Raw genomic sequence first — 16225 nt, forward strand, 5'->3', positions numbered from 1 at the left:
CGATCGGATATCAGGGTGTTCGCCATGTTCGAATCGAATCGAACACCGCGTGGTAAAGTGCGCCAAAATTCGATTCCCCTCCCACCTTCCCTGGCGCCTTTTTTGCACCAATAACAGCGCAGGGGAGGTGGGACAGGAACTACGACACTGGGGGCATTGAAAAAAATTGGAAAAAGTCATTGGCTGCCGAAATCAGGTGACCTCCATTTTAGACGAATAGTGGATTTCAAATCCGGGTCATATGAGAATGTGAACTTTGTGACTATGAGACAGGGATAGCTGTACAGGCAGGGATAGCTAGAGATAACCTTTATTTAGGGGGGAATGTTATTAAAAATAACTTTTTGGGGCTCTGTCGGGTGTGTAATTGTGATTTTTGTGAGATAAACTTTTTCCCATAGGGATGCATTGGCCAGCGCTGATTGGCCAGAGTACGGAACTCGACCAATCAGCGCTGGCTCTGCTGGAGGAGGCGGAGTCTAAGATCGCTCCACACCAGTCTCCATTCAGGTCCGACCTTAGACTCCACCTCCTCCAGCAGAGCCAGCGCTGATTGGCCGAATTCCGTACTCTGGCCAATCAGCACTGGCTAATGCATTGTATTGGCGTGATGAAGCAGTGCTGAATGTGTGTGCTTAGCACACACATTCAGCTCTACTTCATCGGGCTAATAGAATGCATTGGCCAATCAGCGCTGGCCAATGCATTCTATTAGCTTGATGAAGCAGAGTGTGCACAAGGGTTCAAGCGCACCCTCGGCTCTGATGTAGCAGAGCCGAGGGTGCACAAGGGTTCAAGCGCACCCTCGGCTCTGATGTAGCAGAGCCGAGGGTGCACAAGGGTTCAAGCGCACCCTCGGCTCTGATGTAGCAGAGCCGAGGCTGCACAAGGGTTCAAGCGCACCCTCGGCTCTGATGTAGCAGAGCCGAGGGTGCACAAGGGTTCAAGTGCACCCTCGGCTCTGCTACATCAGAGCCGAGGGTGCGCTTGAACCCTTGTGCAGCCTCGGCTCTGCTACATCAGAGCCGAGGTTGCGCTTGAACCCTTGTGCACACTCTGCTTCATCAAGCTAATAGAATGCATTGGCCAGCGCTGATTGGCCAATGCATTCTATTAGCCCGATGAAGTAGAGCTGAATGTGTGTGCTAAGCACACACATTCAGCACTGCTTCATCACGCCAATACAATGCATTAGCCAGTGCTGATTGGCCAGAGTACGGAATTCGGCCAATCAGCGCTGGCTCTGCTGGAGGAGGCGGAGTCTAAGGTCGGACCTGAATGGAGACTGGTGTGGAGCGATCTTAGACTCCGCCTCCTTCAGCAGAGCCAGCGCTGATTGGTCGAGTTCCGTACTCTGGCCAATCAGCTCCATTCCATCAAGTGAGTGAGGCTGAGCTGCAAGAACGCTGCAAGAACCTTTCAGGCTATGGGGTGTAAATGCCATGGTTTGCCATAGGTTTCTAGCGAATCCCATCCACACTTTGCCGTAAAATACATACAGTGGACATGCTGCAATCTCCAAAACCGATGTGTTTTTGGAAATCGCAACGTGTCACAGATAGATGTAACCCACTGGACCCCACAGTAAGCTAATGAGTACAGTGCACACCAGTATTATAGGATTCTTTTTTTTTTTTTTTCTGCAATGGCTGAATTTGGATAAATCCATTACAGATTCCTTGCAATGGACTTGTCCACCTTGGATGCTTCCTAAAGTCTTACCCTGACCTACGTTGGCCATGTTCCAGGAGAATATGGAACAATAAATCTCAGCCGCCGCAGCCCCTATATACATATTTTGATCTCAGGGGGGTTTCATTGCTAGACCCCCCCACTGACCACAGGGTATGAGAAGTCTATGCAAGGCCAAACATATTATGAAATGAAGGTGACCCCCTTTCTATCAGCCAAATCCTAAAATGATCAACCCCTTAACCCCTGTGTACACAGCATCCTTACACTTTTATGGTGATGGCGATTAAATCATCTCTTTTTTACGGAGACCATCCCAGATTCTCACGAAGACACCGAGGAATAAATGAGGGGGGGAGAGAGCGAGGCTTTCTATGATTTTAGGAACATATGTTTTCCATTAAAATACCATCTGACATCCACTCGCTAAATATTAACATATGGGATTTGGTTTTACTCCGCAGTCATTCTGACCTGGCTAGATGTAATATATAAGAGCGCGGAGATCCCAAGATACACAAATTAAACAATTAACTTCGGAAACTTCGAGCGAGAGAAAAAAACACAAGGAAAATGGTTGGTATTTGCCATGCGAATAATATACCGAAGGGGCCGTAAACGCACAATGAAATTGTCTCCCATTGGACTTGTCATTTATACGCAACGGATATAATATAGATAGATGATAGATAGATAGATAGATAGATAGATAGATAGATATGAGATAGATAGATAGATATGAGAGAGATAGATAGAGATGAGAGAGAGAGATAGAGATGAGAGAGAGAGATAGAGATGAGAGAGAGATAGATAGATAGATAGATAGATAGATATGAGAGAGATAGATAGAGATGAGAGAGATAGATAGAGATGAGAGAGATAGATAGAGATGAGAGAGATAGATAGAGATGAGAGAGATAGATAGAGATGAGAGAGATAGATAGAGATGAGAGAGATAGATAGAGATGAGAGAGATAGATAGAGATGAGAGAGATAGATAGATAGATAGATAGATAGATAGATAGATAGATAGATAGATAGATAGATAGATAGATATGAGATACAGTCCTATGAAAAAGTTTGGGCACCCCTATTAATCTTAATCATTTTTAGTTCTAAATATTTTGGTGTTTGCAACAGCCATTTCAGTTTGATATATCTAATAACTGATGGACACAGTAATATTTCAGGATTGAAATGAGGTTTATTGTACTAACAGAAAATGCGCAATATGCATTAAACCAAAATTTGACCGGTGCAAAAGTATGGGCACCCTTATCATTTTATTGATTTGAATACTCCTAACTACTTTTTACTGACTTACTGAAGCACAAAATTGGTTTTGTAACCTCAGTGAGCTTTGAACTTCATAGCCAGATGTATCCAATCATAAGAAAAGGTATTTAAGGTGGCCAATTGCAAGTTGTTCTACTATTTGAATCTCCTCTGAAGAGTGGCATCATGGGCTACTCAAAACAACTCTCAAATGATCTGAAAACAAAGATTGTTCAACATAGTTGTTTAGCGGAAGGATACAAAAAGTTGTCTCAGAGATTTAATCTGTCAGTTTCCACTGTGAGGAACATAGTAAGGAAATGGAAGACCACAGGGACAGTTCTTGTTAAGCCCAGAAGTGGCAGGCCAAGAAAAATATCAGAAAGGCAGAGAAGAAGAATGGTGAGAACAGTCAAGGACAATCCACAGACCACCTCCAAAGAGCTGCAGCATCATCTTGCTGCAGATGGTGTCACTGTGCATCGGTCAACTATACAGCGCACTTTGCACAAATAGAAGCTGTATGGGAGAGTGATGAGAAAGAAGCCGTTTCTGCACGTACGCCACAAATAGAGTTGCCTGAGGTATGAAAAAGCACATTTGGACAAGGCAGCTTCATTTTGGAAACAAAAATTGAGTTGTTTGGTTATAAAAAAAGGCGTTATGCATGGCGTCCAAAAAGAAACAGCATTCCAAGAAAAACACTTGCTACCCACTGTAAAATTTGGTGGAGGTTCCATCATGCTTTGGGGCTGTGTGGCCAATGCCGGCATCGGGAATCTTGTTAAAGTTGAGAGTCGCATGGATTCCACTCAGTATCAGCAGATTCTTGAGAATAATGTTCAAGAATCAGTGACGAAGTTGAAGTTACGCCGGGGATGGATATTTCAGCAAGACAATGATCCAAAACACCGCTCCAAATCCTCAGGCATTCATGCAGAGGAACAATTACAATGTTCTGGAATGGCCATCCCAGTCCCCAGACCTGAATATCATTGAACATCTGTGGGATGATTTGAAGCGGGCTGTCCATGCTCGGCGACCATCTAACTTAACTGAACTTGAATTGTTTGTCCAAAATACCTTTATCCAGGATCCAGGAACTGATTAAAAGCTACAGGAAGCGACTAGAGGCTGTTATCTTTGCAAAAGGAGGATCTACTAAATATTAATGTCACTTTTCTGTTGAGGTGCCCATACTTTTGCACCGGTCAAATTTTGGTTTAATGCATATTGCGCATTTTCTGTTAGTACAATAAACCTAATTTCAATCCTGAAATATTACTGTGTCCATCAGTTATTAGATATATCAAACTGAAATGGCTGTTGCAAATACCAAAATATTTAGAACTAAAAATGATTAAGATTAATAGGGGTACCCAAACTTTTTCATAGGACTGTAGATAGATAGATAGATAGATAGATAGATAGATAGATAGATAGATAGAGATGAGAGAGATGATATATAGATAGATAGATAGATAGATAGATAGATAGATAGATAGATAGATAGATAGGAGATTAGATAGATAGATAGATAGATAGATAGATATGAGATAGATAGATAGATAGATAGATATGAGAGAGAGAGATAGATAGATAGATAGATAGATATGAGAGAGATAGATAGGAGATAGATAGATAGATAGATAGATATGAGAGAGAGAGAGAGATAGATAGATAGATAGATAGATATGAGAGAGATAGATAGGAGATTAGATAGATAGATATGAGAGAGATAGATAGGAGATAGATAGATAGATAGATAGATAGATAGATAGATATGAGAGAGATAGAGAGATAGGAGATTAGATAGATAGATATGAGAGAGATAGATAGGAGATAGATAGATAGATAGATAGATATGAGAGAGAGAGAGAGATAGATAGATAGATAGATAGATAGATAGATAGATAGATAGATAGATAGATATGAGAGAGATAGATAGGAGATTAGATAGATAGATAGATAGATAGATAGATAGATAGGAGAGAGATAGATAGAGATGAGAGAGATTGATAGATAGATAGATAGATAGATAGATAGATAGATAGATAGAGAGATAGGAGATTAGATAGATAGATATGAGAGAGATAGATAGGAGATTAGATAGATAGATAGGAGATAGATAGATAGATAGATAGATATGAGAGAGAGAGATAGATAGATAGATAGATAGATAGATAGATATGAGAGAGATAGATAGGAGATTAGATAGATAGATAGATAGATAGATAGATAGGAGATAGATAGATAGATAGATAGATAGATAGGAGAGAGATAGATAGAGATGAGATAGATAGATAGATAGATAGATAGATAGATAGATAGATAGATAGATATGAGAGAGATAGATAGAGAGATAGGAGATTAGATAGATAGATATGAGAGAGATAGATAGGAGATAGATAGATAGATAGATAGATAGATAGATAGATAGATAGATAGATATGAGAGAGAGAGAGAGATAGATAGATAGATAGATAGATATGAGAGAGATAGATAGGAGATTAGATAGATAGATAGATAGATAGATAGATAGGAGAGAGATAGATAGAGATGAGAGAGATAGATAGAGAGATAGGAGATTAGATAGATAGATATGAGAGAGATAGATAGGAGATTAGATAGATAGATAGGAGATAGATAGATAGATAGATAGATAGATAGATATGAGAGAGAGAGATAGATAGATAGATAGATAGATAGATATGAGAGAGATAGATAGGAGATTAGATAGATAGATAGATAGATAGATAGATAGGAGATAGATAGATAGATAGGAGATAGATAGATAGATAGATAGATAGATAGATAGATAGATAGATAGGAGAGAGATAGATAGAGATGAGATAGATAGATAGATAGATAGATAGATAGATAGATAGATAGATAGATAGATAGATAGATCTTCAAATACAGGAGCTCTCCAAATACTCCTATACACAGTTGTGAAGTAACCCTCCTCCTCCTCATCACCATCGCCGACCTCTAACACTGTACCGGGGAACACGAGGTATAGGCACCTAGAGATAACATCTGTATAAACAGACTTGTGATGTCATCACTTTGGCGTTTATGTTGCGTCATAAAAGATAATCCCAGATTTTGGATTAGGATCATCAGATACGGGTTTCAAAGCCTTGTGCGTAAAAGCAAAGCTACGGTATCCACTACAACGCCATGCACTACCCAGGTGTAAGCAGTGGTCACAGCTAAGGGCGTCAGCCATATAGTCCGTTTTTGGCAAACCGTATATAAAATTGCGCGGGGAACTTATTAGGACTGGTGTTTCCTGCGTCAGACTTTAGAAAGTCCCCGAACAGTGTGGGGCGTGATAGAATCATCAAGATTTGTATCTGGCTACAAGACTGGGGCAGATGGGTTGACCAGCCACCCCATATATTGAAATAGGCATGATGGGATGGCACGGACTACAGTAAGGGTATGCTCACATGGCATAATTTGGCACTGAATTTGAGTTGGATTCAGCCTCTAAATCAACTCCAAATCCCATCTGACATCTGCCTCCATTGATTTCAAAGACAACCACTTATATTTTTTTTTTTTTTTTTCCTCCAGTTGATTTTTTTCAGCTACTGGAAAAAATAAGAGTCATCCTCGATCTTCATGTGGATTTCACCTGATCCATCAAACCTGATGGGAAACAGAAAATTTCACCTGGCTAGTTGCAGAATTCGACGTAGAATATGATGTTAAATTTGGCCAAGCAAAAAAAAATAAAAAATTCAGCTTCAAAATCCCGAAGCTGAATTTTTCAGCTAGAAAAAATTCTACTATGTGAACATACTCTTAGCAACTAACTTAGATTATGAAAAAAAAATATATCTGCAGATGTAGCGGTTTTGTGAATAATAAGGGCTAGTTCACACGGGCACAGAGGGGGCGGATTAGGGGGCGGAGTCCACGTCCTAATCCGCCCTCTCACAATGGTGGTCTATGGAGGCCGCTAGCGGCTTCCCTTTCTTCAGGTGGACTCCAAGGCTCATTGAGACACGGCGTCCACCTTGTGGCAGCACCCTCTGGACTACGCCCATTCATTTTGGGCCTACTCTGGAGCAGGAAGCCGTGACTGACCGTTGCGGCAAGCGTATTTTGGTCCCAATTTTGATGCGGATTCCCGCGTCAAAATCAGGACCAAAATAGGCTATTCCGTCCCCGTGTGAACTAGGCCTAAGAACTATGCTCTCCCCATTGCTGCACTTGCCAATGTTCAACTGGTGTGTGGGCTCTACAGGATGCCCGTACCTATCAGATTCATATGGCACTGACTATTTCACCAGTCTAAGCAGGTGCACATAAGACTCTGGTGAAGCCGGCGGGGGTCGACTGTCAACCGTCCAGGCTGTGCGCAAAATCTGCTGGACTCAAACCTCCCCGATCCTTTGATCTCACAGGTGATCAGCTTTATTTTCCGACATGGGGGAGAATTCCCTGAAGTTTTTGTTACATGAGCCAGGTCAACTACATGTCTATGAATGTCTTCCCAGCAGTCCCCAGGGAGCGAAGCCTATTCGCCTCCACCCTTTGAAGTAAACCTGTGCCCTTGAGCTATGACTTTAAGGAATTACATGGAAGCTTTTGCTTTTTGCTGCACAATGCTCTTCAAAGCCAAAAAAGCGTCCCATCCAGCCTGCCCCAAAATCTATAGGCACGGAGGTCATAATACAAAAAAGCATCTGATACTCCGGGGTTAACTTCAAGAGTACAGTAATGCTTCAGCCGACCAATTTTCCTTGATCCTTTGCCAAGGACGTCTCCGCCATCAATACAATCATTTATATGCACAGAGAGTCTTGTCTCACATCAGGACGGCGTTCCCGGAACTGACCAAGAGCCGCGTATTATCACTGCTGGGACGTCAAAGGGAAGAAAATCATTAGATGCATCAATGGAAGTAGAAGAAAAAGTAAGATCCTCTAAAACCAATGTAATATTTGGTGCTAATATGCGACTAAAAGGGGTCGTCCCACTAACTAGACTTATCTCCTAGTCACAGGACATAGGGTAGGAGTCTGGGGGGGGGGAAGCTACAGCGGTCATGAGAATGGCGGCATAGCAGGGGACTTGTGGACCCCATTCTTGTGATTGTTGGAGGTCCCAGCAAATTTCTTGGCCCTTAACCTGGAAATAGTGCAAAGGTTTGTTTGCCACCTTACCTATCCCTTTGCACACAGGGGATACGTTGCCGACAAGTGGGGGTCTGACCGCTTGAACCCAAACAATCAAAAGTACACGGAAGATTTTGAACAGAGAGCACTAAGCGCCATTAGTTCCCATGGGAGTGGCCCTTCAAGGCCTCAGATACAGATGCAAACCCGCTATAGAACTGTACACAATGTATATGACAGTACTCAATTTTGGACAATTCCTCCATGTACTTACAAAGTGTTTCCAAGTAAATACATTCACGAAAATGGTGTTTCATTCCAACTTCATGTTTACAAACAGCCAACCGTAACATGACTCATTACTGCATCCAACCGGACACGGATTGCCAGAGCAACAGGGAATCCAATACTAGTAGTTCTCAATCTATTGTATACTCCATTATCTAAATTTTTACATAGGGTTGTGGAGAAATTAAAGGGATTGTCGATGACTAGGATATTGATTGCTGCAGACTCTTTACTACTTACTAAGCACAGCGCCGTACACTGTATAGTGGTTGTGTTTGGTATTGCAACTCAGTCCCATACATTTGAATGGCCGCGTGACCAGTAGACACAATGTAACTGGTCTGAGAGGAGGAAGTGCAGCTCAATATCATAGTCCTGGACAACCCCTTTAACAGTGTTAAACCCCTCATCTCAAAGTTAACACTAACAACGCAAACCCAACAAGGTAATAGATGTTCATAGTCACCTCTGCTACATTCAATGTACATAAGTGACTGATTATATTATAAAGACAGTGCTAAAAAATATTATGGAGATGGTTTATACAACCTACAGTCCATAGCATAGAAAAAAAAAACCTTATATATATGCAACAAGAGAAAACCATGAAAAATCTATCTAAAAACACTTCCTGCAACAAAGAAAAACCTATGTCACCCCACATTGTAAAGACTGTGTGCACCCACATATATCCACATTTAAGAGTACATTACTTTAGTAACGCAGCTTCATTTTCTTGCCTTATGAAATTACTCCGACCCATTGTTTATACTTCGTTGTCAAAGAACCTTGACCATTTTCTGATTAAGGATGGATGGCATGACTCACTGCTCTCTGAAGGGGAGGGGGGCTGAGTTCTCTGTATTACTTTGAGCGGTTATTTTCTGCTAGGGTTGAGCGATCGGGAAAAATCGGATCCAGATCGGTGATCGAGCAAATTTCACGATTGGCTGGAAAATGATTGAAAATCAGATTTTAAAAACGATCCTGAAATCTCAAGATCGGCTCAACCCTACTGCTCTGCAATCTAGGGAATTAGATCAGCAAATTGCAGTTTGCTGATAAAGGCTCGTATGTAAACCAAAAAAATAACATTGAGTTTACTGAAAGTCTATTGCCAGTCCTGGGAGATTGTAAATATTCTCTAAACCTGTGTAATGGAATATACATTTACTGTGCCCTTTTTTTTTTGATCTGCATTATTATAGATTTCTCGTAATGATAAATCTCTCATAGTAAAGGCAATGTCTATAACTACTGAAGTATTTCATAGTGTCCTATCCAGCACATCGGCAAGGCTGACCACCAGCTTGTGGAAGAAAACAGGAAGTGAGAAGAGTCAGCAGGCAAAGTGCTCTCTACACATGCAACAAAACCAGACAATAAAAAAAAAAAAAAAGTCCCCATATTCTTCCACTTAGAGCCAACAGTAAGAAAGTGTTATGAGAGGCTGGATACTGAAAAAAAAAATGGAGCGCCCTTTTATGAGAGACCAATTATCTCCATACCATCCAGACCGCCCCTTTAATACCAGATCCATGTCTGTCTTGTCTGACACCCCACAACCCCTACCGATTCACTGTTTAGAGCAGTGACTATACTGCACAGGCCAGTGACTTCCGATTTGTAAGTTGCATGGCCTGTTTGCAGCTCAGTCCCACCGAACGCTGTGTATCTTCAAGGTTTTCTCCTTTAGGTCAGGTTTGGCCAATTTACAAAAACCAACACGTCAGTATTATAGAATATTACAAAAATGAGAAGTCTTGTTACAAGAGACCAACACGATAGATTCTTGCTTACCCTTGTCTATCCATCTGCTGTGGCTGCACATCTGAAGAAAAGGAGACTGGAGATGAAGGACGCTTTGGAGAGGTCTGGGACGCACGACGAGGGAACTTGGGTGACTGTGGTCCTTCTCCTACAGTTTTGTATGAAGAAACAGGGGCAGGACCGTCTACCTTTGAGATTCCATGTAACTGGTTATTATTATCCAGGTTTTGTAGAGCGTCACGGATGGACACATTTTCAGTCACGTCATGAGGTTTCACGTCAGGGAGGCGAGCTTTTCTGGTCTCTGGCCGATACAAATAATCGGACATATTGTCCTTGGAATCGTCATCCTCAAGAATTCCTGACCTCTTCTCGGAGGTTTCACTGTCTTTCCTTGTTCGTGTATACCTGGACTGGTATTCGGAATCTCCTTCAGAGTCCAATGGTAGGCCATACTTCTCCGCCAACTGGCGCCGACGTTCGGCTTTGTATCGGGCTATCCTGTCTGCTTTAGATTCCTGCTCTGGCACATCCATGTTTCCTGGAATACTGGAAGTCTCGGCCTGAATTTCGGCTGGTTTTGGATGATATCTCAATTTTGAATGTGTTTCTACTGAAGACTCTGAAGTTGCATCATCATTTGTGTGTCCTGGAGGAAAACATTGAAAAGAACCAATGGTAAAGGACTGCTCTACAAATGTGACTTGGTATGAAACTGGACTGTAGAGTTGTACCAAAATTCTAAAAAATAATCATAGGGGAACCAGTCATCCCTGAGCCGCTTTACAGCTCCACCAAATGGACGGTATGTAGGAACGTGTAGCCTGACTTCTATGGGAGAGTGTTATGGGCATGCTCTGTGACCTGAACCAAGGTCATTATACATGAAGGAAAAGATGACCTGTGACCTCCATATTATAAATGGTAGATCCTGTGTTCTCTTAATATAAATGATACCTGCCATTGTAATCCTTCCTGTGATGAAAAGGAGAAGTGATCTCCACAGAGCAGGAAGTCTCAGACTATATAAGGCTCAGCAATCGCAGTAAAAACTGTAGGGTTTCTGAATTTTTATTATCTATAGAAAGTAACACGAAGTATAAAAAATCCCCATAAAACTTGATTTAATATGTCATATCTATGTTGATAGTGAAGGCAAAAGGGGTAAGTACCACTGGGGCATCCACAACCTAGTAGCTTGTAGTTTGTCCTCCGCTTGGTCACAGTGTTGGGGACAGGGTTCAGGATTTTTTTTATTTTTGGTAGATTGTGAGCCCCATATAGGGATCACAATGTACATTTTTCTCCTATCAGTATGTCTTTGTAGAATGGGAGGAAATCCACGCAAACACGGAGAGAACATACAAACTCCTTGCAGATGTTCTTCCTGGCAGGATTCAAACCCAGGACTCCAGCGCTGCAAGGCTGCAGTGCTAACCAGGAGAGGATTCCCACCCGATATTTTGCCCTGTAGCCTGCAGCAGAGTTGATCTGGCCCTAAAGATAACTGAACCCTAAAATGTAACCAGCAATATCCCATACTACCTTATGAAGACAGAGGCTATTCGGTCCCCTCTCCTACCTATATGAGGGCTGTATGCATCAGTCGCTCGCATGTATCTTGGGGTGTCCTCTTCCAGCAGCCTGTTCTGTAACATAATTGGTGGGGCCTCATTTTCGATGCCTTCCAAGCGTCTCGCGATTCTTTCCTTTCTGAAATAAAAGAGCATCTCCGTGAATTCTCACGAATCCCCCTCTTTAGTTCTAGTAGGCCTAAGCCTTGGTCTCCACATGGCATTTACCTCTTCATCTCGGTGATCACCCTCCGGTTGGGCTCAAATAGTTTTCTTAACTCTGAAACTGAAGAGGAGAAAAAATAATAATTCATAAATAGAGGAAAAAATTTTTTAAAAAATCTAAAACGTTTTCAGTGTCCAAAACCAAAAAATCTTGGGAAGAGTTCATACACTTGTATTGACCGACTAATAAAAGTGAAAAAAAAAAGTCCAAAAATAAAAGGTCTACCCGACTGAAAATGAAGAGCACATAAGGCCTCGTGTAGAAGGCCACGACTCTCCCGATGGGGATTCCAACGTTCCATTCTGATGATTATAGAGCAGGACCTTATCCGTTCCGGCTCCGTGGCATCAAACTGGAGCAGAACGGAACGGCCCTTTGACGTCAACCAATGGGATGGATGTCAATCAGATGAATATGTACGGATATGTAATGGGCCCCCCTTACCCCTTCTTGGTGTGCAAACTCTGTCGGTATCTGAGTCCGTATTAAAAATATCCCATATAGGGATCACAATGTACATTTTTCTCTATTAGTATGTCTGTGTAGTATGGGAGGAAATCCACGCAAATACGGGGAGAACATACAAACTCCTTACAGATGTTGTTCCTGGCGGGATTCGAACCCAGGACACCAGCACTGCAAGGCTGTAGTGCTAACCTCCGTGTTGCCCCAAAAAAAAAAAAAAAAAATCAGGAGGTACAATCCTTCACCGGACAAAAAAGTTCTGCAAGTATGACTTTTGTTTTGTCCAGTGATTTCAGTTTATAAAGAAAAATGGGTCCCTCGAGCGCCATTCGTGTCCATCACGTTCGGCATCCATTGCAAAGACGTCAGCGGTGCGCAACGTTTTGATTTACGGTCTGCGCTCCCCAGGCCATTCACAGTGTTAGATTTACATTTCCTCAGGTTCTGATACTCAATATAAACGTAAAAAACAGCACAAAACAATTCACCGACTGCTGCCCCGAATAAAGCCTCCCCCAATGAACAATGTATAACCACGGAGAACTCTAATATAAAACTTAATGAAATGTATCGCACGTTAACCCCGGATGGTGAAGTCAGACGATCAAACTGGGAACAGTAATGTGGACGTTCTTCATAGGAACCAGGAAATGCAGCGCCCAGAGCCGGTGCGAGAGGAATGGCTTCCAGGTTTCCATATCTCAGAGTTTCCATGATGTGTGTCAGCGGCGAAATATTAATCTGCTGGCTGCACATTAGGCAACAACTGCAACACTTATAGTAACCGAGTCATAAGACGATATACTTCGCTTTTACTGAATGTACTTGTTATGATCTTCTGCTAGGAAGGTACAGTGCTGTGCAAAAGTTTTAGGCATGAATAGACTACATCCACAGAAGATCTCTGCTTAGTTCTCCAAGATGGGGGGGGGGGGGGGGACAACCTCCCTACCGAGTTCTGCCAAACACTGTCTACAAGTACCGAGAAGAACAGATGGAAGGCAAAGGGCAAAGGTCACACCAAATAGTGATGAGGATTACATTTCTCTTTTCTTTATTCACTATATTTTTGGCAATTTGCCAAACTAATTAACCCTTCTATTTCTGAAAGCATTCTTACTCTGCAGCAACCCCCCCCCCCAACACCTGCCTAAATCTTTTGCACAATACTGTATATCCCCCAATGGGGGCTGTGACTGTATTCAGTAGCACATCTCCATATACAAGTGCCTACCTTTAGGAAGAACAGCGAGTATGTGTGCATCAATATCCTTGGAGCAGTTTCCAAAATCTTCTTGAATTCCGCAGCCAAAGGTTTTTTGGAAGCTAATAAGGAAATAAAACAGAGCAACACATCAGATCACCGTTACATTTCTACACATTTATCCAGCTGGATTAGAAAAAGCGTGGATTTTTTTTTTCCTTTTTAAACGGTGCCACATCTGTGTAAAGGCCGTGCATGGTATTGCAGCTCATCCATAGTCTAGCGAATCCCATGCCCACTTTGTAGTAAAAAATTGCAGTGCAGACACGCTGCGGTTTCTAAAGCCGCCACGATTTTGGAAATCGCAGCATGTCAATCATACCTACGGAAATGCCGGTTTCCCCATAGATATAATTGTAACAGAAAGTGTTGCAGGGAGAACAGTGATGCTTTGCCACCGCGTTTTTTCCCGCAGCATTTTTTGCTGTGGGACTTTAGCCTAAAAGAGCTTTTTATGGAGCTTGGGGGAAGGTGAAAAATAAATACACGGCCCATCAGTGGTCTCTACAGACCCAGGAAAGGACCCGGGAAGTCACTCACATACGTTCTGGGTCCTTCCTTAGGCCGCAGTGGTCACGTGAGGTGAAGAATCTCTGAGGCGCCGCAGGGTTGGACAGCGGCCTGGGACACTGGAGCACATATATATTATATACGTGCAGGTCATCAGGATTTCCATTTTTCTTTGCACCTATAGGAACAGCAAAATGGAAATCCTGGGTGTGACACTTCCATCATATAACGGATACAAATGCTACTTAATAGACCCCCATGACTATAATGGGGTCCATCAGGTTTTAGTGATGGGGTCCGTCATCTTGTTGCACGCCGCACTACTTTGTCTGTGATTTTTGATGGATTCTGCCGAGACGCAAACACAGATGTAAGCGCAGCCTAATAAATAGAGTAGAAGAGGTGCAGGGATTATTATTTGGCAGCGTCAAGTGCCAAACTTTTATTGGCTCTCTGGGCCCTATGAAAAGTCCTGAAATAATAAACCGCCCCAGACCTGAAATAACTGCGTCTGACAAAACTGACATGTGCATTTATGATCACTTCTAGGAGCCAGGCTATAACCTCACTGCACAGGTGCTGTACCTGGTGACAGCCTACAGGTGGCAGTGTCATTCTTATACTTCATTACACCTAAATTCTCAATAAATGGGGACGTCTGTATGTATGGGTGACAATCTGTGGTTGTTTTGAGGCCCTGGGTCTGGCAGATGGTGTACATCAGCTAATAATAATAAATTTTATTTATATAGCGCCAACATATTCCGCAGCGCTGTACAATTTGTAGGGTTCAAATCCAGACAGAAAGATACATTACAAAGAAAATCATTTCACACAATGGGACTGAGGGCCCTGCTCGCAAGAGCTTACAATCTATAAGGTAGAGGGGGTGACATAAGAGGTAGCAGGGGCGGCATTGCTTATGCAGAGGTCAGACACTTTTGTAATAGAGGTGACTGTCATTGCATAAACATAAGACTTTATGAGCAGTCGACAGTCGTGTCCTTTAACATGTGAATGGAGCTTGGACATATAGAGTTATCCTGAAATGGCATTATATCATGTGGGGTAATGTGGGAGCGGGGACAGAGGAGGGTTAGATTTTGGGGATTCTAATTATAGTACGGAAGGGTTTACGTTAGAAATTGTGACAGGCCTGTCTGAAAAGATGTGTCTTTAGGTTGCAACTGTAGAAATTGGGAGTTAATCTGATTGTCCGGGGTAGAGCATTCCAGAGAAGTGGTGCAGCTCGGGAGAAGTCTTGTATACGAGCGGGGGAGGTTCTGATAATAGAGGATGCAAGTGTTAGGTCATTGAGTGAGCGGAGAGCACGGGTTGGGCGGTATATACTCGAGGGGCACAATACTCTTTTTTTGGGGTGTTCTATGGTATTCTCATCTTTCCAAAATATGATAGAGACGCACAAATCTCAATGGATTCAATAGTTGACCCACGTCACTAGGCCGGGGCTCCATGGTGAGTTCCCGAGAACCTTAGTTAAAAACGAATATAAATAAATTTATATATATATATATATATATATATATATATATATATATATATATATATATATATATAAAAAAGTTCCTTACGCCACATTTATGAAGTTTCCCCTATACAATAGTTAATATCGCTGCCTTTGCTTGTGGCGATCCCATCCTATAACTAAACAACCATCAGTCCGTTCTTATTCTAAAACTGGCGGGGTCATTTTTCATTGTTTAACAAGGAAATTCGCTTTGTGAGGCATTTGACACAAGATCAAGTTCTCGATACTGAAATCCACCAGAGAGCTGCACCAGGTCACGGATGTAATAAAGCTGTTAAATGAAAATAAACCGGTCACGTATGGCGTGGAAATATTACATCACCGCCGACCGTGTTTATTAGTGCAAGGGCTAAAAGTTTTACAAATCCGTATTCCCCGGTCACATTCCATCCAAAAAAATGTCATCAAACCATATAAAAATGTAGTGAGAGACCAAGGAAATGCCTGGAACCTTGTCACTCGATCTAATAAACCATGGCC

The 16225-nt window shown here is 42.2% G+C and overlaps 1 protein-coding gene across 2 annotated transcripts in view; it reads right to left on the bottom strand.

Annotated features, from left to right (window-relative positions):
• Positions 1–16225, bottom strand: part of SVIL (supervillin) — a 126849-nt gene that overhangs the window by 77369 nt on the left and 33255 nt on the right. For both annotated transcript variants that reach the window (XM_075271570.1, XM_075271569.1), the window contains exons 3-6: positions 13657–13748; positions 11960–12017; positions 11740–11870; positions 10188–10806 (exon numbers count right to left, since the gene is read on the bottom strand). In XM_075271570.1, coding sequence (XP_075127671.1) covers positions 10188–10806; positions 11740–11870; positions 11960–11967 — 758 coding nt within the window. In that variant the 5' untranslated portion in view covers positions 11968–12017; positions 13657–13748. The remainder of the gene's footprint in view (positions 1–10187; positions 10807–11739; positions 11871–11959; positions 12018–13656; positions 13749–16225) is intronic.

This window comes from Leptodactylus fuscus, chromosome 4, assembly GCF_031893055.1.
Source record: "Leptodactylus fuscus isolate aLepFus1 chromosome 4, aLepFus1.hap2, whole genome shotgun sequence".
Classification (NCBI taxonomy): Eukaryota; Metazoa; Chordata; class Amphibia; order Anura; family Leptodactylidae; genus Leptodactylus; species Leptodactylus fuscus.